A 23,554-nucleotide genomic window follows, 5' to 3' on the forward strand; every position below is an offset into this window, starting at 1 on the left:
TTATTGGTGGGCCTTTAAATGGCACAAGATCTAGCAGTCAAGAAGCTCGCAATCCATTCTGGTTCTCAACTCATCACTAATCAGACTACCGGGGAACATGCAGCAAAACATCCAAGGATGGCACTATACCTCGAGAAGGTAAGAAAGCAACTTGAGGCGTTTCAGACTTACACCCTTACACAGGTGCCACAGGAAAACAATGCTAATGCAGCCTTAGGCTTCACTTTGGACCACCAATTCAGACGCTTTATCCTAATTGAGTTTTTGGAAAAGCCGAGCATAAAAGAAAAACCGGCAGCTGAAGTGTTACAAGTCAATACAACTTCAAGCTGGAAAGATCTCATCATTGACTACCTAGTCAACGGGACACTTTACAAAAATATTGGAAGTTAGGAAACTCCAAATAAATGCAACACATTGCTACATGTGGAACGACTTTTCATCCAATGATCATTTCAAGCCCACATCTCCATTGCATGGTGCCTCCCAAAGACTTGAAAGTTCTGAGCTCGATCCATGAATAAGTTTATGGAAACCACTCAAAAGGCCGATCCTTAGCACAAAAGGCCTTTAACGTTGGCTACTACTAACCCACCGTGCATTAAGACACTAAGAAATTTGTTAAAAAATGCAACAACTACCAAAGATTTAAGCATGTACGCATTGTCTGCTAGTGAGCTTTACCCGCAGACAAACCCATGGCCACTAATGTAGTGGGCAATCGACCTGGTAGGGCCCATGTCGCTCGCTACTAGGGGTAGGGGCATGATGATCATGGCTACAGACTACTTCACCAAGTGGGTAAAAGCCAAGCCCATGACCACCACTACTCAATTAGACATAGACCGCTTCATATGGAGGAACATCATTTGTCAATTTGGCATCCCACAATCTATCATCACCAACTACAGCCCGCAGTTTGTGGGCAAAAATTTGGTGAGGTTCTTTCAAAAATATGGCATCAAGAAGCACATGTATACTCCTAGATATCCTCAAGGCAACGGGCAGGCAGAGGCATCTAATATGACAATCTTCAACTGCCTTAAGAAATTCCTGTCAGATAATAAGGGAAAGTGGTCAGACGAACTTCCTAGTGTTTTATGGGCATATCGCACAACCAAACGACAAGCAACCGACGAAACTCATTTCTCTTTGGCATTCAATTCCTAAGCAATCATCCCGCTCAATGTTATCGTGCTGAGCATCAGCACCCTACTACTAAGCATTGAGCAAAACAAAAAGGAGATTACCACAAACTTAGATATGGCCGAGGATGAGCACAAGAAGGCTATCACCCGCATTGCACCCTACTAGTATCAGCTCCTCTCTAGCTACAACAAAATGCCAAAGATCTGGCAGTTTCAGCCTGGAGACCTAGTCCTAAGAAAAACCTTCACCACTGCTCGCAGAGAAAGCTCCAAAAAGATGGATTTCATCTAGGAAGGTCAGTACAAGGTCAGCAAAGTAGGCAACGATGTTAGTATTATGCATGACTTCCCACTTCACCTTGAGCCCTGCTTAGCTGGAATAAAGCTCGAAGACTCAAGCAGCTCAACGAGCACTACCTCGTAAACCGAGGACAATCTAGTTGTTATCAACTTTCTACCTTTCAGCTAAATTCGATATCCTTCCTCTCATTTTTCAATGAAGATTTTCGAAGTTATTCATCACTTGGCTCGATTACATATCTACAACAATTGTCTACTCTTGCTCTTATTGAAGATCGCAACCAATCAGGGGACTTACTGCAGGAATTGTGCCCTCCCCTCCCCCTCCCAAGACCAACCATGCTCTCCCCCCTAGGTGAGGGTAAACTATGCAAATTTAAGTAAGTTTTGATGGCAATTACATTCTCTTTCCTAGAAGAATTTAAATTCCAAGTCAAAGAGGAAATCTACATCAAATTGGGACACAAACTCTATGTCTACCTATGCAGCTTTGGATTCCTACACCTCCTGTCCTTTCTGCGAGCAGCCCAGCAAGTGTGCAGGCATTTGTGGAGCAAAAAAAAAATCCCAAAAATCATTAAGCTGACACGTAGATTATTTCCCAAGAAAGACAAGACTGCCCCTATTAAATGAGTAGGGAACATTCTCATTCACCACATACAGTTGAGGTAGAGTAAGCAGAGATCAATGATTGCTCAAGGCACCCATGCCCGTAGAAAAGTCAAAGGCATTTATGATAGAATAATTCCTTATTCTTATCATAAATACATTCCTAATAAGAGATGACCTATTTCAAGTAAATAATCATAATTCCATTTATTTAGGATATCCACGCTAGAGGGTTGGTCCACTTCCTCCTTTTCTCCTATAAATATCCATCCAAAATTCACGAGACTTTTGCTGCCCACAAACTTCTAAATACATTCTTTTCAGAATTATAGCTTTGGCATTAGAGATTCTTTGGGCAAAACCCTTCATTCATCGTGGGTGCGTGAGACTTTTGGCCTTAATCATAGGTGTTATTATTTTACAGGTGCATTATTGTTAAAGAAAGAAATGGCGAAAACTTGCATCCACAATCTCCTTGCAAATATGAATCCAATCGGCTGAGCCAACAATGAAATAGTTCCCCGACACCATTAACAAGAACAAAACATCAACCGAACAGCACACACCAAGCAAAAGACAAACAATAAACAAACACGTTTAGCACTGCCAAGGGAAAATCAAATCCAAATCTTTTAATTAGAATATTAATGCCGGCTTTCACCCCAGCTCATAATCCTTCATAGGGAACAATGAACCTTGTCATTCTCGCACCCCCAAATCTTGTATTTGTACCTTTCCGTCTTCCCCTACTCATTTCTGTCATCACATCCACTTAACTGAATCCCATATTTTCCATCCCTCCACCATTCTTCTTCTTCTTCTATCAAACCCGAGTTTCCAAACGGAAAACCCTAATTTTTATGATGGCACATATTCACAAAGCATCATATGATCACCATCACTGGCTTTTCATGCTAGTTTTCTTAGTACTATCATACGTTGCTTCCTCTTCAGATCCGACCGAGCCAGCCATCCTCCTCAAGTTCAAGTCATTTCTATCCAACGACAGTGCTTTGGACAACTGGACTAACGCCAAAGCTCCCTGCAACAGTACGCACAACCTCTGGGCAGGTTTGCTTTGTAATGGCGACGGCAATGTGTACGGGTTGGCTTTAACAAACATGGGTCTCCTGGGGATAATCGATATAGACACACTTATGGATTTGTCTGCCCTGAAAACCATAAGCTTCATGAACAATAGCTTTGAAGGTCCTCTCCCTAGTGTGAACAAACTTAGTTCACTTACATCAGTTTACTTGTCGCACAATAAATTCAATGGTGAAATCCCAGATAATTTTTTTGTTGGCATGAATTCCTTGAAGAAAATTTATCTGGATGGGAATGAATTCACGGGTAAAATACCAAAATCGCTGGCTGATTTGACTAAGATTGTGGAAATGGATATTCGGGGAAACCAATTCAGTGGGAAACTACCAAATTTTCCGCAAAATCCAAATGCATGGAAGACTTTGAATGTGTCATACAACAGACTCGAGGGTCGTATTCCGGCAGGCCTGAGAGTTTCCAACCCAAGCGCTTTCGTCGGTAAGTAATCAATTCAAGAATTTCATTATTTCACTATCGCGTCCACCTTTAGTTTAGAATGCTCTATTTGTTTAGTTTTCAGCCAGTACAGAATACATGATTTTCCTTTGAAATTTGACAGTTTTGTGCTTTTACCATTATGGGTGAACTAGGAAATTGATGTGCACGATTACTCTATTTCTTTGTCGCAGTCAGAACTTTCTTTCAATATTTGTCTCTCATGTGATACGATTGTCAATGATTGATATGTATGTGAATTCCATTATAAATTCACATACATCAACAATTGACAATCGTTTATGCGCGTATAAACAACTATTGTTAACACTAACTTAAAATGTATTTAATTGTGCATTTGAGTTTGAAAAGGGGAAATTCAGTCTAAATGTCATGTTAACTAATGAAATATATTAGAAAAATATGTGATTCCATGACTTTGTACTTTCAATTTAGAACTAAAAGTTTGAAACATTAATAGAAGAAGAAAATCAAGACCTAATCAATTTTAAGAAGAAAAAAAGTGGATTCGTTGACAAAAGATTGAGACATGCTCCTCCTTCATCATTGAAACTTGATCTCCTCAAACACGATCTTTTATATAATGGAAGCACGTCGATATAATGTCATTATCTATTTATTAAGCAAGTTACTTTTATCAAACAAAATGGGTTCTTTCGATTTTTAGTTTCTTGGGCCTAATATGGGTCTCTTGTGTTGACAAACAGGAAACCCAGACTTATGTGGGAAGCCACTGGCTGCATGCAAGTCCTTAAAGAAGAAAGTCCTTCTAATCATTGCCATCGTAGTCATCTCAGTTGCTGCAATCTTGTTCTTCATTGTAGTATGCCTCAAACGACGCCGTTCAGCACAATCAAAACAAGTGACAAGAGTACAAAACAAACTAGGGGCCAACCATGACACAGGCGCAATGGAGGTCGAATTGGCAGCCGAAGAAGAAAATAACAACTTCAAGAACAATGCTGAGAGAGGAGGAGGGGAGTTGTATTTTCTGAAGAAGGACAGAAATTTTGAGTTGGAAGAGTTGCTGAGGGCCCCAGCTGAGGTTTTGGGAAGTGGGTCCTTTGGGTCATCTTACAAGGCAGGGCTTTTGAGTGGGTCCATGGTTGTGAAGAGGTTTAAGCAAATGAACCAAGTGAGGAAAGATGACTTTTATGACCACATGAGAAGGCTTGGAAGGTTGTCACACCCTAATTTGCTCCCACTTGTTGCTTTCTATTATAGGAAAGAAGAGAAGCTCTTGGTTCATGATTTTGTTGCCAATGGAAGCTTGGCTAGTCATCTCCATGGTATGTTCATAACCCTAATATCGCATGTCATTACATTGCTAATTAATCTCACATTTCACAAAGTTGGAATTCAAGTAGAATCTAAATGCACAAGTGCGTATTATTTCTGCACGACATATATTAATAATGTAATCACTAAATATGGTACAAACAATCTATTTGTAGATTATTATAGATTAATGATTTAATATACATCAAGCTGTTAGTCGATTAGCCACCCTCGGCAATGTAAAACAACATTGGCTAGCTTCTAATAGAAGGGGCATTGGGGCAGTGTAACAGGTGTAGTGGCACAAGGTCCCGAATTTATGAGATCCCCAAAAAAAAATTCATCCTCATAGATACTACGTATGAATATAAATTTTCTAATCAAAATATTATTGATTGAAAAGAAAAATTATCCTCATATGATTTTATCTATATTACAATTGATTAAGTACGTTGGGGTCCATACTTAAGATATTACTTTTCTACCTTTATCTAGCAATACAAAAACTTGTGTATTACTTTCTTTCACTTTTCTCTACCAATAAAAAACTAACTTGTATTACTTTCTTCCACAAATACAAGCATATTTATGTATCTCTTTTTCAGTCGTGCTCTTTTTTTTTCATTGCAATTGGAGATTATTCCATTAGTAAGAGTGAGATGCTGATTTCAATTAAGTTTGAATATTGTTTGTTGAATTATAATATATTGTAAAAAAATAAAAACTTTAAATAAAAAGGGCTTTATAATTAAATTTGCACAAGATCCCTAAAATTTCGAAGACGGTGCTAGCTTCTAATTAATTAAACTCGACTGACCACGTTACGGATCACATCTGACGCTATTATATACCGAATTAATTTGATGTTTTTCACGCAATTTCAGCTAAGCGAGAACCCGGGCAGCCGGGATTGAATTGGCCAACTCGGTTGATGATCATCAAAGGAGTGGCAAGGGGTTTGGCCTACCTCTACAAAGAGTTCCCCGGCCTAACGTTACCCCACGGTCACCTCAAGTCTTCCAACGTGCTCCTAGACCACAACTTCAATCCTCTCTTGGCAGAGTATGCCCTAATACCCCTAGTCAACACAGACCATGCCCAAAAGTTCATGGTGGCTTTCAAGTCCCCGGAGTTCTATCACAACGAACGCTCGTTAAAAAAGACCGATGTATGGAGCCTAGGCATACTCATCTTCGAAATGCTCACCGGAAAATTCCCAGCAAACTATCTCCAACCCGGGAAGAGAGCGAACGCGGACTTAGCTGCTTGGGTGAACTCAGTTGTGAGAGAAGAGTGGACGGGTGAAGTGTTTGACAAGGACATGAAGGGGACGACGAACGGAGAAGGTGAGATGCTGAAGATGCTGAAGATTGGGATGTGTTGCTGTGAGAGCAGTGTGGAGAGGAGGTGGGATTGGAGAGAAGTTGTGGACAAGATTGAAGAGTTAAAGGAGAGGGACGGTGACGAAGACTACTCATCTTATGCTAGTGATGGGGATGTGTACTCTTCTAGGGCTATTTCTGAGGACGATTTCTCTTTCTCTGTTAATGCTTGAGAGAGTTTCGAGAGGCTTTGGTGGAGAAACAAAAATGCATTCATGTGGAATGGAAATTAATCAGGAGGATTCATTTACATATGCTTTTGCCCTACGTGTTGGTAAATATATTTGCACTCTATATATATAAAGGTGCTAATTTGAGGAACAATGAATAACAATGGCCAAAGAAGAAAAGAAAAAGCACCTTGAATTTTTTTGTATTTTAATCTTATTTTTATTTGAAGGCTTATTTTTAATTTGCAATCTATTGGTATTAGTAATGTGTGAGTATGTGACATATTCTATGAACTTCATTCTTTTGAATTTCCACATGAATGTATGATCTTTTGATTTCTTTCGTCTGACTTTCAATTTGATTATGAGATTCCTTAATCTTTTTAAACATGCCCTTTGATGTCAAATTCATCATATTTATTTGTCAGTTTTGCCCACATAAATAGAGGGAAAACCCTTAATTGTCCAATTAACTAAAAAAGGATAGGTTTGATTGACAGCAAAAAACCAAAGAGACAACATATATATACAAATTGGTGTACCAAGTGGTGTATACAATCAACATTCACTGAGATATATTCATTAACTAACGTAACATGTACACATCCCTTACTACATCAGATTAGATAGTACACAAATGTAGTATTTTCCTTGTTTAAAGGTTTAGAAGGCTCAAAATTCAATTTCAAGTTCAAGACACACTACTAAAAATTCTCTCTTTACCGAACACATACACAACACCATATTTAGTTGTCATTTACTTTGTTTAGGCAATGGTGCCTTAATTGGCACCCAATTGTTAAATACGTCCATCCACCTTATTTTGTTGAATTTATACTTCACTTTTACTCTTTATGAACACAGAACATATAATTAGATTGGAAGAACATCAATCTCCTTCCACAGACCAAACAGAAAATAAGACCCATTTCCCAGTCACAAGTAAATTGTCGCTGAAATGTTCTGAACATCTTCGGTAGGCAAACCACGAAAGGTTAGCATGCTATTTCAGCTTCAGCCCACCGAACACATCCAAAATAGGAGAAATTGGCTAGTTTGGGAAAGGAAGCAAACAATGCAACCAAAGAGTGATATTATAGTGGGAAATGGTTCATTTTATGATCTCAGTTTACCTTTATAAGGACTTGCATGTACCAGGTTCGTCCCTGTAGAGGTAACTAAAATCAATAATGTGATCTCATGTAGATTGAAGATCCCCTCATCAAACCCTATAACTTTATAACATAAAAATTTATTCTGAATATTTCATAACAGTAATGCCAAGGTGACGAAATTTTTAAACCAAATTTTGTAATCCAAATGATGTGTTTGTTGATTATAGGATTATTACTTAACTGTTGATTAACGTGCTTATTTTCTATGGTGACACATCATCTGATTTGCAAATTTAATTTAAAATTGTAGTCTCCTTAACATTATCTATTTCAAGAACACAAAATTGCATTACCGATTCTTAGAATGGCATTCCCATTCTCTTGACACGCACATAACAAACACTAATGCAATCAAGAAATACTGAACTCAAATTTTGAAATGAATTCTACAAGCACCTTCGATCTTTCTTTGCTCTTTCTTAGGGCTGGTTTGGTATTGCTGCGCTTTGAAAAAAAAAAAAAACTGATTATGCTGTGCTATGAGAATAAGCTCATTTTTGCTGTTTCACACTTTCAGCTTTTTTTTCCCAAAACTGTGAAAATAAGTTATTTTTAAGTGTTTGCCAAACATCTTTTTGAACTCAATTTTTTTTTATACCCATTTTTTTATAAAAGCACGTAAGTACCAAACCAGTACTTATACTCCTGCCCAAAAGCATTACTCAACTTCATGTGTACTACAACACATAACTCATAGCACAATATTGAATCAATTGTTCATTCTGCAGTCAAGCACAAGTTTGAACATACACTTTGCGAGAAGCTAAAAGGAGAACGAAAATCGTCTAAATAATGTTTACCCTATCAAATAAAATCTTGGTGAGAAAAGTCTTATTGTCCAAATATTCCCATGTGGGTGACCAAAGAACAAATAACCTTCATCTCTCTTAAGATTATCTCCAACTTAATGACGGAAATTTTTTTTTTCCAGAATTTGGGCCCATTTCTTCTCCAGTATTATTTAAGAGTGGAACAAACAAGATTTTGGGATTGGGCTGGGAATTTCTGTCTTGTATCCACCCCGGGTGGATAAAATTGGGTGGAAATGGGGTTCATCGTGGCAGCAAACCCATGTTAAAAAGAGAGACAACAGTACTGACGCTGGAGGATCCAATATAGCGGGGCATAGGGTAGGACGAAAATGTGCATATGTGATTTCATGATTGTTACCATTCATGTTGTCGTGTCTCTCGAGTTATTTTTAAAATCCAACTGTTCAAATCAAATTTAATCAATTTTAATGGTAATAAAAAAAAATTTAACAACCCAAATTTAAATTCAAAGATTAAAATAATGTTATTGATTAATCCAAATCAGATCTAATACCAAAACTTTATAAATACCCATCTACTTTGGGTGTACCATAACAAAAATTCAAATTTCTTTGTCGGAATCTGATTTTTTTTTTACATCAAAACGTTCGTAAAATTAAAACAAGATAGATGATACAAAAACTTAATTCCAAAATTATTAGCAAATAAAAAATTAAAGAAATACAAAAATTAACAAAATATAAAGTTGGGGTGTGAGTTGTAGTTGTTAAGAGCTTATTCGGCAAATGCTTTTAAATGATTAAAAGCGTTTTTAGAAAAAAAAAATTTATGTTACAAAAGCATTTGAAATGTTTATCGCTAAAGCACTAATTATGTGCTTCTTGCTGGAAACATTTCAAGTATTTTTTTTTCAAAATTTTCATTTGTACTAATGTATAATTCCAAAAACATTTTATCTTAAAAGGGCTTTTTATCGTTTAAAAGTTCTTGCCCAAGCAAGCCATTACTCTTGGAGGGAAGCCGACTAACCTCGTATGGACGAATAGTAAATTTGGGATTTCCCACTTGGTTGGAGATGGTCTAAGCGCGCGCGCAGTTTCTTTCTCCTACGTTTTCGTTTCGTTTCACTAGCCTTTCGTGACAGCTAGGGTTTAAGGAACAGAAGCTTTCTATTCAATGGCGTGGTGGGAAGCTACGAAGAAACCCGTGTTCTCATGGCAGCAGGTAAATTTCTACCCCAATCTCTCCTTCCCAATTGTCAATTTAGTTTTTCTCCGCACCGCCCCTAAACCCTAAATTCTACAGATACTACTGAATCCGGAAACGATGTCGGACAATTGATTTCACTCCGCCATCCCAAGTTCGGTATAGCACAATGCACGCATTTAATTTCTTCAAATTTTGGAAATTAGGGCATGTTTCATATTTTTTATTCAATTTATTGACTGGAAACAAAATGTGCTGCCTTTTTGTTAATGGGGTACTTCAGGAACTCAATTGGTTTAAGCAATCCTACACTTCTTGGTTTCTGGGTGAATATGTTACTGAAGGTTGTACCTTTATTGAGTTTCCTTTTATTATATTAGTTGCTCAATTTTTTTTGTAAAGTTTTTGAAATGTGGATTATTCTGACCATTGGCTAATTTCTGTTGCAATAACATATAGATGGTGGGTTATATACTGCCACTCCAGTTGACCCTGTCTTCATTTTTCTTGCCCATATTTTAAGAAGCTAGGATGAAGGTACCCAAACTTCCGTGGTGCTTTAATCCCACAACCTACGTATGAATCTTGTTTTAGTATTTTTGTACATTATGTTTATCCCTTTTGATCCCGGTGGTTGTTTCATTGATTTAAAAAAATGCGGAAGGGGGACGATCCTGGGAAGTTCAGGCTTTTAGATGACATAATCTTCATCGAAGGCTTTCCGGGATACCATAAATTACTGTCCATTGCAGACAACTGTATGCAATTAGTTTGCGAAATAAAAGGTGGGATGCTACCCATGCAGTTGTAGTTCAGATTTTAGGTGGAAGCTTGTAAAATTGATCGATGAACATGTACTGTAGCATGATTGCATCTTACTTTGCTTGCAAAATGCGGTTTCAATGTAGAACAGAACGAATGACCTCTAATTTAAGAGGCTATATGTTAGCCTGAGTTTCAATGTGCTTGTTTCATTGGATTTTCCAATTTAAGTGATTTGAATTCTTAAAATGTGAAGTGTCAAACATTAGAATGGACTCTGTTATAGTATTCAAGTGGATAAGGTTTTTGTTTCCCTCTTTGTGTGCAGAAGTCGGATCCTTCAAATTTTTTAGGCTGGATGATTCCAAGGTTCTGGCTTGGTTGTACCACAAGGTCTGTCTACATCTGATTTCGCTCAATTTTGATGTTTGATGAATTACTCTCCCATCCCCCCTGTTTTAGTTAGTTTTTGGGTATGAAACCTTGTTGAAAAACAGCGTGATCTATAAAATATGTATTTGACAGACCACACCTTTCAGTTTAAGAACTGCATTTGTACATCATTCGTGCATCAAAGCCATACATGAAGGATAAGCATGGATGTTTACTTTTATACGTTTAGCTTTTTAAAGATAAGGCACTCCATATTACTTGTACGCACATGACACGAGTGACCATCAACTTGTTGGTTTACTTATTCCTGCTGGTGTTGTTAGGTTAGTCTTCTGGGACAGTAACACCTCTTCCTCCAAATAATATGGTGGAGGCTAAGTTCTGGTGTTCAAGCAAGTGCAAGTGTTTGTAGCGTTTTGAGATTATTGAATATATCCATGTATAACCATGTCTATGTCATCCACAGAATGTCGTCCAAAGTTTTTTATAATCTATGTTCTGTGGTGGCTGGTATGTCAGCTAAAACAGACACTATCCACTTTGGACCATAATTATGCTGCACGGGAAGAGAAAGACATGTGTACAATTTCAGTGAGAGAGAATTTATTTATGACCTTTTTGTTTCTCTCCCCTCTTTCTCTCTAGTGTGTGGTTGAATTTTCATCTCTTCAATGTTGAATGGGTTAAGTGAACTAACTTGACAGTCAAAGAATGAGATGTAGCCAAAGACTATAATGGGATGGTAAAAGTGAACCATTTCGTAAACAAATAGGTAATTCACCTCCTCTACTGGTGCAGTGACTGATGCAGTTTCAGTATTGGGGGAATGTGAAGGATGAGCCCTGGTTGAAGCCTTTGAGTGACCGTTTAAGGTATTGCATAAATAATGGTCTTATTGTTGCTAATTGTGATGATTCTTCTTTATGTATGAAGTCTGGATTTCTGATTGTGTTTCCAGGATAGATTTTTCAGAAGCAACAAGAAAAACGTCAGATATCGAATTTACTGCCACAGGAAGTAACCTGGGGCCTTGTAATGGTTCACAGGTATGACCCCCAGTCCCAGACATAGGGCCAGTTTTCTCTACAAATTGGAAAAAAGACTAAAAATCACTTGGTTGCAGGGTAGAGCCTGGACTCTTTCCTGGGAGCCAAACACACACACACACACACACACACACACACGATGTGCACTCAAATGTTTAACCGAGTGTTTTCAAACTAAATAGTTAGAGTTGATAAATGTTTTCCATATCTCATGACTAGTAAAAATTTGGATTAATTCTGATTCGTTTTTAATCTTTGTATGCATGCTATAATTTTTGTCATGAAAACAGTAAGGGTAGGATTAAGTCAACTCGAGCCGGAAGGCAAGCGAAGAAGGCCAAAGTGGAGGCAGAATCACATAACAGCAGAGATATGTTTATTAGGGCTTCTTCAGGAAGGAAAAAGTGAACCATTTCAAAACGAAACACCGTTGCGTAAATCATGAAATTCCTGCATCATGATTCAAGTTGCCAATTGACCAACATGCTGTCTCCTTGTAATGCTTTGACTGTATTGTTTATTCGTGCCACAGTGATTAGTAACTTGTTTCTCAAGTTTCATCAATGTTCTATTTATATTGTAAAAACTAAGCTTACTCAATAGCAGCATCTGTATTTGGCACCTGTTGTATTGTATCGTGCAGAACTTTTTTTGAGTCTGTTGAATGTTTACTGCAATAGCTGAGCACAGTGGCCCCTGTGCGGATGGGTGACTATCAGCCGTGGTTGATGGATGAATGTAGGTCCCACCGAGGAATTCATATTCATTAAGGTTGATTGACGGACATAGGTTTCTCCGTGAAATTTTAGTTCATTAAAGGCTGACAGTCACCTATAAGCTGCCTTGCTGCGGCGTCCTGCGATAAACCTTTCGGTATCAACTCCGCCCCGCCCGTCTGGCCCATGAGAGGTTCCGATTTGTCATGCGTTGGTAGACTCGGTCAGGCTATGAAATCCGTCTACCTTATCCGATCGTTTGAATGTGACATATTTAATTATCTAAGATTCTAAATATTTTTTTTTAATAAATTAAATTAATTTAAAAATATATATTTTTTTTAGGATTTACCGTCTGTGTAAGAACACGTCTTTCGTGACGCCGAGGACTTGCCGTTAGAGTGAGAATCTAAATCTATGAAATGGATATACCTTCCTAATATTATTTATTCTTATTTATCCAACCTTTTTTTTATTCTATTTATTATTATTATTCTTTGGCATTTGTCATTTTTTTCTCCAGACTTCTCTCTCTGAGTAGTGTCTGTGGCTTTAATTCCTTGGAATTTGCATAATATATTCAAGGCAGGATTTCAGGAATAACTTCACGAAAAATTGTAAGGTACACTTGTTTGCTCTAACTTTGATTCACTCGAGGATTATTTTATCTGATTTATAATTATGAATACCATAATCTTTGTTTCTGTTCATCAACACTCCCACCGGATTATCAACGTAATCTACAGATTTTCAATTACGACGATGAAAGATTTATCATTTTTCATGTGCATGCATGTGCGTTTGTTGAGTTTTATATACATGCATCAACGATTGACAATTGCTGACATAGATGGTGGTCCCAAGCATAGCTCTTAGCGAAATACTTACGAAGCTGTTGTAGGGACTACTAGGGAGCATTTGCCTTCACTCCTTGTTCCCGAGTTCGAATTCTCCCTCCTTTTAGCCTCCTTTGTGAGTTGCAAGGATAGTTGAGCTAGAATAAGAACAGGGTCTGATTCTGAACAGTTGCAAGTTCTTTTTTCCATTTATGCAACACACGGTTTGCTGCATCGTGGGCTGCTAAGCTCTAGATCCTCCTACCGAAAACGTCATATGTAAGGCATTTCTCACGAAAGCATAAGTTTTTGGACGCCCTCCGTAGTAGGGAACCATTTGTTGGAATATTCCTTTGTCTAGATGCCATAAAGAGTTGCCAACTAAATGAAACACAGAAGTTAATAAGATACGTGTATCACATGTTCTTTGATTTATTGGAGAATTAAAAAGGAGAGAATAACTAACTAGGCGAATCGTCCTCATGTCTATGTCTTCCCTTTATCCGTAGATGAATTACATTTTGGGAGAATAACAAATTACGGATTGATTCGTATCGAAAATGTTTCAAATTCGATCCCCTTGTTGAATATAGATGAAGCATCTCCGCCTCCAAAAGTTTGTAGCTTGAAAACATGATGACGTACACACATATGCATAATGTGAAGCAGAGATTCTTGTGCAGCAAAGTCTAGCTACTTTTGTGAATGTCACGCTTTCTTTTCGTTCCATTCGTGACTGTATCTGTGTTTTGGGAAATATAAAAGAAGGGTGGAGGCCATACTTTGCTTGTAGTTCTGATGGCAGTGCATAGCAGCAATATAGCAACCGTTCTCGAATCTGAAGGAGTTGAGTTTCTTCTGTCCGGTGACACAAAGGTATGTAGTCTCGAAAAGCTTGTCTTCTTCTTTCTCTTGTTTCAGTCAGTATTTTGTCATGTTAATTTCTTCGGTTGTTGGATGTCCAAATATGTTAGTTTCACGAAGATATAGGAACGTGAGGTTCAAGTAGTTTTATGGTGAATTTCTATCTTGGTTATGATAATTAAAACTTAAATCTTTTGATTACGAGATTATTAGGTACCGTTATCGTCATGTAATGGGAAGACAGTGTGCCTCTACTTCTCTGCAAATTGGTGTCGGCCTTGCAAGGCTCTTACCCCTCAGCTGGTGAGACTTTATGAAGTGCTTAGATTGGAAGGAAAAGAGTTTGAGATAATCTTCATCTCCTTCGACCCCAATGAGGAAAAGTTCAATGAACACTTCAAGTGCATGCCATGGCTGGCAGTGCCCTTTGATGCCAATCTTCATAAAAGATTGAGTGACATGTACTGCATAGATCGCATCCCATCACTCATTTCATTAAGTTCAGATGGATTATCCATTGAGGAAGACTTGGTTGGATTAATTGAAGACTATGGAGTTGATGCATTTCCATTCACTAACAAGAGAAGAGTAGAGCTAAAGGTCGCCGATGAAGCAAAGCGTGAAGGGGGAAAAATCGAAGAGTTGTTGACGCATCAAGGACGAAACCATGTCTTGGCTAGTGATGGCAGAGAGGTAGAGTTTAGTATACTTCTTTCGGTTGTTAATTTGTTATAGCTTGCTTACGCGAAATTTGACATTTGATCGCGGCCTGCAGATACAGGTGTCTGAACTTGTTGGTAAGACAGTAGGCCTTTACTTTGGTGCACACTGGAGCCCTCCTTGCCGTGCTTTTACTTCCAAACTCATAGAAGCATACGAAGAGCTCATGACATCCGGTGATCAAGACTTCGAAATCATCCTAGTCTCCACAGACCGAGACCTCAAAGAGTTTGAACTCAACACTAGTAGCATGCCATGGCTTGCCATACCCTACCAGGACAAAACAAGACAAGACCTTTGTAGAATCTTCGACATCAAAGTGATTCCGGCTCTGGTTCTGATAGGACCGAATGGGAAGGCGATTAGCACAAATGGGAAGGCCATGGTCTCCTTACACGGTGCCAAGGCCTTCCCGTTCACAGAAGCGAGGATCACAGAGCTCGAAGCAGAATTGAGAAAGGAAGGAGAGGCATTGCCTCCTCAAGTGAAGGACTTGAAGCATAAACATTTGCTTAAGTTAGAGATGGCCAAAGCATATGTGTGTGATTATTGCCAAAAACAGGGGAGGTTTTGGGCATTTTCTTGTGGTGTTTGTGATTACGATCTTCATCCAAACTGCGTAGAAAAATCGTTGTAAAAATGGGTTTATGAACTATGAAATTTGGATATTCTCAAAAGTATTATAAAATATTTGTAAGATAATAAAAAATTTGAAAGGTGTGTACTTCTAGCTCTCATCTCAAGTTAATATGAAATTCTGATCTTAGTGCATAAGTAAATGCTCTTAACTATTTCAATTACGAGCCCCTTACGGAGCATGAGTTGTTATATCATATTTAATTTTTACATATTGCCACTCTCCCTAACTAGTGTTGCAATAGGGACAATAAATGATTTGAACATTGGCGACAATAGAGCTACTCTTTTATTATATTGTCATATTCCCAAATAAAATGATATTTGTTGTAGGGGTATTTTAGTGAGGGAATAGGAAAAAGGAGCAGCACGGGGAACGAGAGCATAGAGAGTTGGAGAATTTTTGAGGTTTTGTTTCTCACCACTTTATTCCTTTATTTATAATAAACATAGCAGACTTTTTTAGTCTACAAGAAATACAAAATCCAATAAGAAAGATTTAGAACATAATCATAAATACAATTAATATATGGCCACACACAAAGTGTGTGTGAAAATTTTTACTTTTTTTTTTTTAAATTAAAGGAGGGTGGAAAAGAGTGAGAGGGAACGTGGGAGTGGAGAGGGAGGGAGAGAGGTTTGTTTTTTATTTTTGTATTTTTTATTTTTTACTTTTTTACTTTTTTAAAATTAGAAATGATAAAATCACCTGTAGGTGAGGTTTAAACAAAAAACAATAAAATTTTATTTTGTGAAATTACGTTGCTGACCTTAATTTTTTGTTGTGATAAAAGACAAAAATGTTTTTTCACCCTCTTTTGATTGATAAAGAAGGTTTCATTAATATGTAGTTTAGATTAAGTTATCTTGTTTGATGAAATCTTGACTCTTGACTTCTCAGATAATGGTTTCACATTGACTATAACCTATAAAGAATTGCTCGAATGAGTTGCCGATGCACGCATGTGCTCATCCTGACCATTCATTTTTGTGGAATTGACGTACGTGACTGATATTTCTTAATCTATGAGTCAATTTGTAGTCCGAATTCTTATAATTTGTTTTAAAAATGAATAACAATGACATTTTGTCATGAATTGTTATTAAGAATGGATCAAATCTTGTCCTTGTGCAGAGTGGGTGAGAATTTGAAGGAGAGGGAGGGTTGACTGAGTGACCAAAATATAGTCATTAGTTAGGGACAGGTTAAAACACCAAAACAATCCGCAAATGGTGGAGGGTCTCTCATAAAAACAACCCAATTGAAGAGAGTGAGATATTTATGGATTCACCAGTGAAAAATCAAAAGCAATTGGTTATTCCCAAAAGTGCTTTTTCTTCTTCTTGTTTGGTTGCTCTCCAAGAACAAAAAAAGTAACATTAAAGTCAACACAAACACAACACATACTTGAAACGCAAATCCTTCTTATCTCTCTTTAGAGATCCTGCTGCAAAAGAGAGATAAAGGAGCTTAAACAAAGATATAAAATTTAAAATGCCACCAAAAAAATTTAAAAACCCTTATTAATTCTGGGATTCCAAGGCATTTTTTGGTAGTTTGTATTGGATTTTTTGTTTCTTCTTCTTGTTTTTGTTTGGTTTTTTCTTCTTATTTCTTAAGATTAAGAAAGTACAGGAAAAGAAGAGAGAGAGAGAGAGAGAGAGAGAAATGTGGCTACCCAATAATCAAGTGGACAAGAAGGAAGCAGGGAATGGGATTGTGGCAGTGGCAATAGACAGGGACAAGAACAGCCAATGTGCTCTCAAATGGGCAATTGACAGTCTCATCAAACCAGGCCAATCTGTTCTTCTCATCCATGTCAAGGTCAAGCATTCCATAATTTCTCAGTCGCATTCTCTTTCCAATTCCACCCCAAGTACGTACATATTGCCTATGTTTTCATTTTCAGGCCAGTGATTTTCACGCTCCCGTTTTCTTCTTCTACACTTCTCCTCTCACTTCCGTTAGTTGACTCTCCTTTGGTTTCAATCCAAGGGAAGGTGCGGGGAGGAGAAAAGGGGAGTGTGTGAAAATCGCTTCTGTTTTTTATATCATCTCAGTGTCTTTCTTCTTCTGTTTGTTATGATCCCACATCGACTACACTTATGGGAGTGTAGGGGTTCTTAAGTCCTTGGGGTCCTCCCACCTATAGGACTAGTCTTTTGGGTTGGGCTCTTCCCTTGGGCTTGAGTATCTAACACTGTTGCTTGATATGCAAGTTAAGTTAAATCACACCTCAAGATTTTGCATTGTGGTGTTTGATTTTTGGTTGCAGGAAGTAATCCAAATTGGGACCAACAGTTGGTATGCAAAGACCCTGATCCCCAAACCCGGGAATTGTTCCTTCCCTTTCGTGTTTTTTGCACACGTAAAAATGTGAGTTTGATGAACTTATACTTGCATTCTTGATCGATATTCATTTAGGGTTCATGCACAGTTACAAATCTGTTTAGGATTTGAAAATTTTTATTGCTTTTTTACTTGTGTGTTATCTTTTCCTTTTCGAATTCAGATACAATGCAGAGACCTTGTACTAGAAGACTCAGATGTAACGAAAGCATTAGTTGAATACGTTACTCAAACTGCAATCGAGCATTTGGTTGTTGGTGCCTCAGCAAAAACCGGCTTTCTTAGGTAAGTACCTTCGTTTCTAAGTCAGCTGCCCTCGAACAAATTATTTACCCTCCTAGTTGTGCTATTTGATTGCAAGTTTAAATTTCTGAAACTATAAAACCAATTCTTTAGGGCGTTACGTTGCTTTGTATGCCTTGAAATTCCACAGAACACTGTCTCATTTTTTTTCAAATTTTATGTAGATTCAAAGCATCAGATATTCCAGGAAACATATCAAAGGCAGCACCAGACTTTTGCAATGTATATGTTGTGTCCAAGCAAAAACTCCAATCAAGGAGGGCAGCCTCACGTCCTGCCCCGGCTGTCTCACCCCTACGCAACCCAGCTCGTAACCACACCACAAGCCCAAAGTCAGAGCCGTACGTCTTCCCTCCTTCTGGTAACAAAGGTTAGTTTCTTTCACCCTTAAGCATAATCTTCTCCCACTAATTTTTTGAAAGTCAAGGAACCTTAAAATGTTGGATCCTCTTCCAGGAAATGAAAAGCCACCAGAACCACCACGTCAATCCCACGATGAAATGGACTTCTTCAGGTCAGTAGCAGCTCTCAATCTCTCCCTTTCAATGAAGATGGACAAAATGGTCTTTAAAACATAAAGTAATTTATCTATTTTGTTGTGAGAACTAACAGTAATATTACGGAAAGCAGGTCTCCGTTTACTAGGAAAGGCCCGAACGGGAAGTCATATGCAGATCTCCCTATGCCGGATACTGACATATCTTTTGTTAGCTCTGGAAGGCCGAGCATTGACCGTATCTTCCCTGCATTTTATAACGAAAACCTAGATTCAGGAAGAGTCACCCCACCACGAATGTCCAACAGCACGGAAGTAGACTTGAACCACAGCTTTGAGTCTATGCAGTACTTTGGACGGAAGTCCGTGGATGTCAGCTCCTCTCCACCCACATTCTCTTCGGTTTCTCAGGATAGCGATAGGTTATCCTCTGCATCAATGGTAAGTGCATCTAGTCTCTATTAATTTACGAATGTGTACTTCTAGTTAAATTTTGTTACAATAGAAATGTTTTTTGTCACTCGAATTTCAGGAAGACATGGAGGCTGAAATGAGAAGGCTAAAGCTGGAGCTCAAGCAAACTATGGAAATGTATAGCACTGCCTGTAAAGAGGCACTCTCGGCGAAGCAAAAGGTACGCGAAATTCTATCAACATTTTACACCTTTCTTGATTTCACATACGTCTGATAATTGATGTTATTTTACAGGCTGTAGAACTCCAGCGCTGGAAATTAGAAGAGGAAAGGAGATTGGAAGAGGCGCGGCTAGCTGAGGAAACCGCAATGGCTATTGTAGAAAAGGAGAGAGCTAAGTCCAGAGCAGCCATTGAGGCTGCTGAAGCAGCTAAGAGGATTGCAGAACTGGAAGCACAAAAAAGAATCAATGCAGAAATGAAAGCACTCAAAGAACACGAAGAGAAAAAGAAGGCACTTAGCGCTCTGCAACAGTCCGATGTCAGGTATAGGAAGTACTCAATTGAAGAGATTGAGGCTGCCACGGAGTTCTTTACAGAATCCCGCAAGATTGGAGAAGGAGGTTACGGTCCTGTATATAGGTGTAATCTAGACCATACTCCTGTTGCAATTAAAGTTTTACGTCCAGATGCGGCACAAGGAAGATCACAGTTCAACCAAGAGGTATGAAACAAAAAGGCGCGTGTTCTCTTTCCAAACAGTTTGACAATATAAGATACTTATGCTGCCTGACTATGTATTTGGACCCCCAGTTTGGTTGATTCTTGTATTGCCGGGCTGTCTGACAAGGGATTATAAATTTGGAAACATTAGTTTTTCTTTGGTTGATTTGCTAATTACTATGAACAGGTTGAAGTATTGAGCTCTATACGGCATCCTAACATGGTTCTTCTGCTGGGAGCCTGCCCAGAGTACGGATGCTTGGTTTATGAGTACATGGCTAATGGGAGCTTGGAAGACCGTCTTCTTCGTAGAGGAAACAGTCCAATTCTCTCTTGGCAACTTAGATTTAAGATTGCAGCTGAAATTGGGACAGGCTTGCTATTCCTCCACCAAGCCAAACCAGAGCCACTAGTTCACCGTGACTTGAAGCCCGCTAACATCTTGCTTGACCGCAACTATGTGAGCAAGATCAGTGATGTTGGCTTGGCCAGGCTTGTGCCCCCATCTGTTGCTGACACCGTGACACAGTATCGCATGACATCAACAGCTGGCACGTTCTGCTACATAGATCCTGAATATCAGCAAACCGGAATGCTTGGTGTTAAGTCTGATGTGTACTCTCTTGGGATTATGTTTCTGCAAATGATCACCGCGAAGCCGGCAATGGGATTGACTCACCATGTTGAAAGGGCTATTGAGAAGGGGACTTTCGAAGATATGCTGGATCCATCAGTGCCAGATTGGCCGGTTCAAGACACATTGAAGTTTGCCAAGCTGGCTCTCCAGTGTGCAGAGTTGCGGAGAAAAGACAGGCCGGACCTTCGAAAGGTTATCCTGCCAGAACTTAACAGATTGAGAGGGATTGCTGAAGAGACAATGCACCCAACACTGATGGCTGGTGGTCATAGCCCCTCATCCGAACACAGCCAAGTTTCTGTACAGCTAGTAAGTGTATATGGACAAGAAATACAGTCCTCTTTCTCTCACTAAATCCTACTTTGAACCCTGAAAATTGTCGAATGCGGTCTAAAAGGTGTTGATTGGTTTTTGCAGGAGGGGAGTGAACCAGAAACAAGATCTGCTGAGAGCTAGGAATAGCCAGCAAACACTCACTATCATCTCAAACCGTAGACTATGTAAGAAAACATGTCTAAGGATTGTAAGTAATTAATCACAACAAAAAAATTGTACTAGTTTTGTAGATAAATTGACGGGTCGATGAAACTCAGCATGTATGTGACAGTTTGGTTTTTGGTATTCTAGAGTAGTCAATTACTTATGATCAACTATCAATTTCTTATATTCTCTTTGTCGATAATTGATACGAGTATGAAGATTGAAACAAGATCCATCAAGACTACATATCAACACTAGGTTGAAGTTACCGGACGTTTAAGCGAGTCCAATCAAAATCGTAGTCGAACTGAAAACCTTCACGAACAAAAAGGTCACGAAGGAGTCTCTTCAGAGAAGCATAATCGGGTTTAGCATCAAACCGCAACGACCTACAGTAAAGGAAGTATACCGAAAACTCTGAAGGGTAACCAGTGCATAAAGACTCAATAGAAGTTGACATTTTCTTTTCTACGATGCTCTCATCTTTCTACTTTTTTGTTCCCACTTTCAATCCCCGCCAAGGAAGACTTCCTCTTAGAAAGTACATAAGCACATATCCCAGTGATTCCAAATCGTCCCGGCAGCTTTGTTCAATGCCAAGATGAGTGTTTACGCTTGCATACCTTGCATTACCTATCAGACTTTTATTTTCTCTATAAGGAATATGCCTGTGAGTTGAAGGATCTCTATACTTCTTAGCGAGACCTAAGTCAATGATGTAAACCTGATTCGCTCGTCGACCCACTCCCATTACGAAATTGTCTGGCTTGATGTCGCGGTGCAGGACTGATTTCGAATGAACAAACTCTAGTCGATCTAGCATTTTATCTGCGAGCATGAGAACCGTCTTAAGAGAGAATTTCCTATTGCAAACTTGGAATAAATCCTCAAGACTAGGTCCAAGTAATTCCATGACAAGAAAATTGTAGTCTCCTTCAGAGCCAAACGCTCTCACGTTTGGAATTCCAGGTCCTCCATGCACTACTGTATACAACTTCGATTCATACAGCAGTTGTGGATGCCTCGTCTTGCCACTTTCGAGCTTAATAGCAACCTCCTCGTTTGTCTGAATATTAGTACCTCGGTAGACCTCTCCACACGATCCCCTACCGATCTTTCTAACAAGTTGAAACCTTCCACCCACCAGAGGCTCCATATCCCCCTAAAACCCTACGACGGCACAAAAACCCTAGCCCTAAATCAAATGCTTAAGGCCGAAAACAATTAAGTAATGGTTTTGAAGGGAAAATAACGCAACCAAAAAGACGGAATAAAGGATCGTCAAAAAGAGAGAATTCCTGACGTAAATATGAAGCATTAAAACCGTAATTCCTAAGGAAACCTAAAGATTCTAGGATTATTAAAGGGTTATTGAATTTCCGGAATGCCCCTAAACTGACACCCAAGTGCCAATTTGGGGCCTGAAGTTTTCTTTCCCAACCAATTTGTGCTTTCTATTGTTGAAATTATAGGCCAATGCACTTTTTTTTTTCTACCTAATGTATTTTTTTTAAATAAGATGTTTTATTAAACATAATGACATAGTACATAGGATATAACAAATATCTATTCAAAACTCAAATGTGAATATCAAAAACTAAAGTTGTGTCTTAATTAAAAGACGTACATCGTGATTAACATCATGGGGCATAAAACAAAAAAAAAATTACAAATATCAGCACAAACTATGAAATACAAAGTCTTTCAAATCAGTGTACCATTGTCTTCTTACAATTTTATCCAATATGCGGTCCAAAATGTCTATGTGAGTAAATCTTTCCAAATGATGTTAGTACCTCGGTATATCTTTCCAAATGATCCGCTACCAATCTTCTGGCCAAGTCGAAACCTTCCCCCCACCTGAGACTCCATACCCCCAAAATGCAACGGAGATAAACCCTAGCCCTAAATCAAAACCCTAAAACGAAAAGAACATTAATTGATCAGATTTCATAAAGAAAAAATAAAAATTCAGAAGAAAACATCTTAACTACACATTCGATGACTTAACCATCAAAACCCTAATTAATTAGAAAGTTTAATAATCATTGATATTTCTTGATTAAGAAGAAAACATTGACCACATATTTTACCTACCCGGAATGGATATATATACATACATATATTATGTATAATTCAGTCCTTGACTTTTCCATGTTTAATAATATAAAAATCAATAAATACGAAGATCCCACCCTAAAATCGAATCAAATGCCCTACAAAATAAGAAATTGGATCAGCGTTCAGCAACTAGTACCTTAATCAATATTTGAGGGTTTGTGTGTTAGCACCTCATATAGGATTATTTTTAACTATGCTCTTAAAACTCGACTTTAGTTTCATTATTTTTGTCTTTTAAAACTCAAAATTTATCATTTAAACCCGTAAAACTTGATTTTTACTTCATTTTTCCTAAATTCTGTCTATTCAGCTAGATGATGCCACATGGTTGAAACAAAAGAGAAAAAAAAATATTTATTTTTAGATATGCGTGCATGTCCACTTCAACCCCTCCTCCCGTTGTCTTCTTTGCAGCTCCTTCCAAACTTCATCATCCTTCATTTTCTTTAACTTA

The 23,554-nt window shown here is 38.3% G+C and overlaps 3 protein-coding genes and 1 pseudogene across 4 annotated transcripts; 3 read left to right on the forward strand and 1 right to left on the reverse strand.

The window, feature by feature from the left end:
• The first annotated feature begins 2,787 nt into the window (after positions 1-2,787).
• Positions 2,788-6,716, forward strand: LOC126631291 (probable LRR receptor-like serine/threonine-protein kinase At4g31250). Its single transcript, XM_050301468.1, has 3 exons — positions 2,788-3,602; positions 4,328-4,909; positions 5,783-6,716. Exons 1-3 carry the CDS (start codon positions 2,918-2,920, stop codon positions 6,451-6,453), a joined length of 1,938 nt encoding a protein of 645 aa, XP_050157425.1. The 5' UTR covers positions 2,788-2,917; the 3' UTR covers positions 6,454-6,716.
• Positions 6,717-13,014: 6,298 nt separating this feature from the next.
• On the forward strand, positions 13,015-15,738 carry LOC126633457 (probable nucleoredoxin 3). Of its 2 annotated transcripts, XM_050304071.1 has the most exons (4): positions 13,015-13,143; positions 13,951-14,233; positions 14,435-14,914; positions 14,997-15,738. In XM_050304071.1, exons 2-4 carry the CDS (start codon positions 14,156-14,158, stop codon positions 15,576-15,578), a joined length of 1,140 nt encoding a protein of 379 aa, XP_050160028.1. In that variant the 5' UTR covers positions 13,015-13,143; positions 13,951-14,155; the 3' UTR covers positions 15,579-15,738. The 2 variants fall into 2 exon arrangements, with proteins under 2 accessions (XP_050160028.1, XP_050160027.1); XM_050304070.1 differs by having other exon boundaries at positions 13,015-14,233.
• Positions 15,739-16,879: 1,141 nt separating this feature from the next.
• Positions 16,880-21,163, forward strand: LOC126631180 (U-box domain-containing protein 35-like). Its single transcript, XM_050301344.1, has 10 exons — positions 16,880-17,454; positions 17,854-17,954; positions 18,091-18,212; positions 18,395-18,600; positions 18,687-18,744; positions 18,861-19,167; positions 19,259-19,360; positions 19,435-19,863; positions 20,050-20,808; positions 20,917-21,163. The coding sequence occupies exons 1-10, from the start codon at positions 17,247-17,249 to the stop codon at positions 20,953-20,955; spliced, it is 2,331 nt and encodes a 776-aa protein (XP_050157301.1). The 5' UTR covers positions 16,880-17,246; the 3' UTR covers positions 20,956-21,163.
• A 30-nt stretch (positions 21,164-21,193) lies between these two features.
• LOC126631181 (casein kinase 1-like protein 1) lies at positions 21,194-22,135 on the reverse strand (annotated as a pseudogene).
• Positions 22,136-23,554: the final 1,419 nt, after the last annotated feature.

This window comes from Malus sylvestris, chromosome 8 (genome assembly GCF_916048215.2).
Source record: "Malus sylvestris chromosome 8, drMalSylv7.2, whole genome shotgun sequence".
NCBI classification, from domain to species: Eukaryota; Viridiplantae; Streptophyta; class Magnoliopsida; order Rosales; family Rosaceae; genus Malus; species Malus sylvestris.

Excerpts from the sequence above, each read along its gene's own strand:
- LOC126631291 (XM_050301468.1), top strand. The coding sequence starts at position 2,918 with ATGATGGCACATATTCACAAAGCATCATATGATCACCATCACTGGCTT. Across the intron at positions 3,603-4,327 it reads CAACCCAAGCGCTTTCGTCG|GAAACCCAGACTTATGTGGG; the intron begins GTAAGTAATCAA and ends GTTGACAAACAG. Across the intron at positions 4,910-5,782 it reads CTTGGCTAGTCATCTCCATG|CTAAGCGAGAACCCGGGCAG; the intron begins GTATGTTCATAA and ends ACGCAATTTCAG.
- LOC126633457 (XM_050304070.1), top strand. The coding sequence starts at position 14,156 with ATGGCAGTGCATAGCAGCAATATAGCAACCGTTCTCGAATCTGAAGGA. Across the intron at positions 14,234-14,434 it reads TTCTGTCCGGTGACACAAAG|GTACCGTTATCGTCATGTAA; the intron begins GTATGTAGTCTC and ends CGAGATTATTAG. Across the intron at positions 14,915-14,996 it reads TGGCTAGTGATGGCAGAGAG|ATACAGGTGTCTGAACTTGT; the intron begins GTAGAGTTTAGT and ends CGCGGCCTGCAG.
- LOC126631180 (XM_050301344.1), top strand. The coding sequence starts at position 17,247 with ATGTGGCTACCCAATAATCAAGTGGACAAGAAGGAAGCAGGGAATGGG. Across the intron at positions 17,955-18,090 it reads TTTTTTGCACACGTAAAAAT|ATACAATGCAGAGACCTTGT; the intron begins GTGAGTTTGATG and ends TTTCGAATTCAG. Across the intron at positions 19,361-19,434 it reads CACTCTCGGCGAAGCAAAAG|GCTGTAGAACTCCAGCGCTG; the intron begins GTACGCGAAATT and ends GTTATTTTACAG.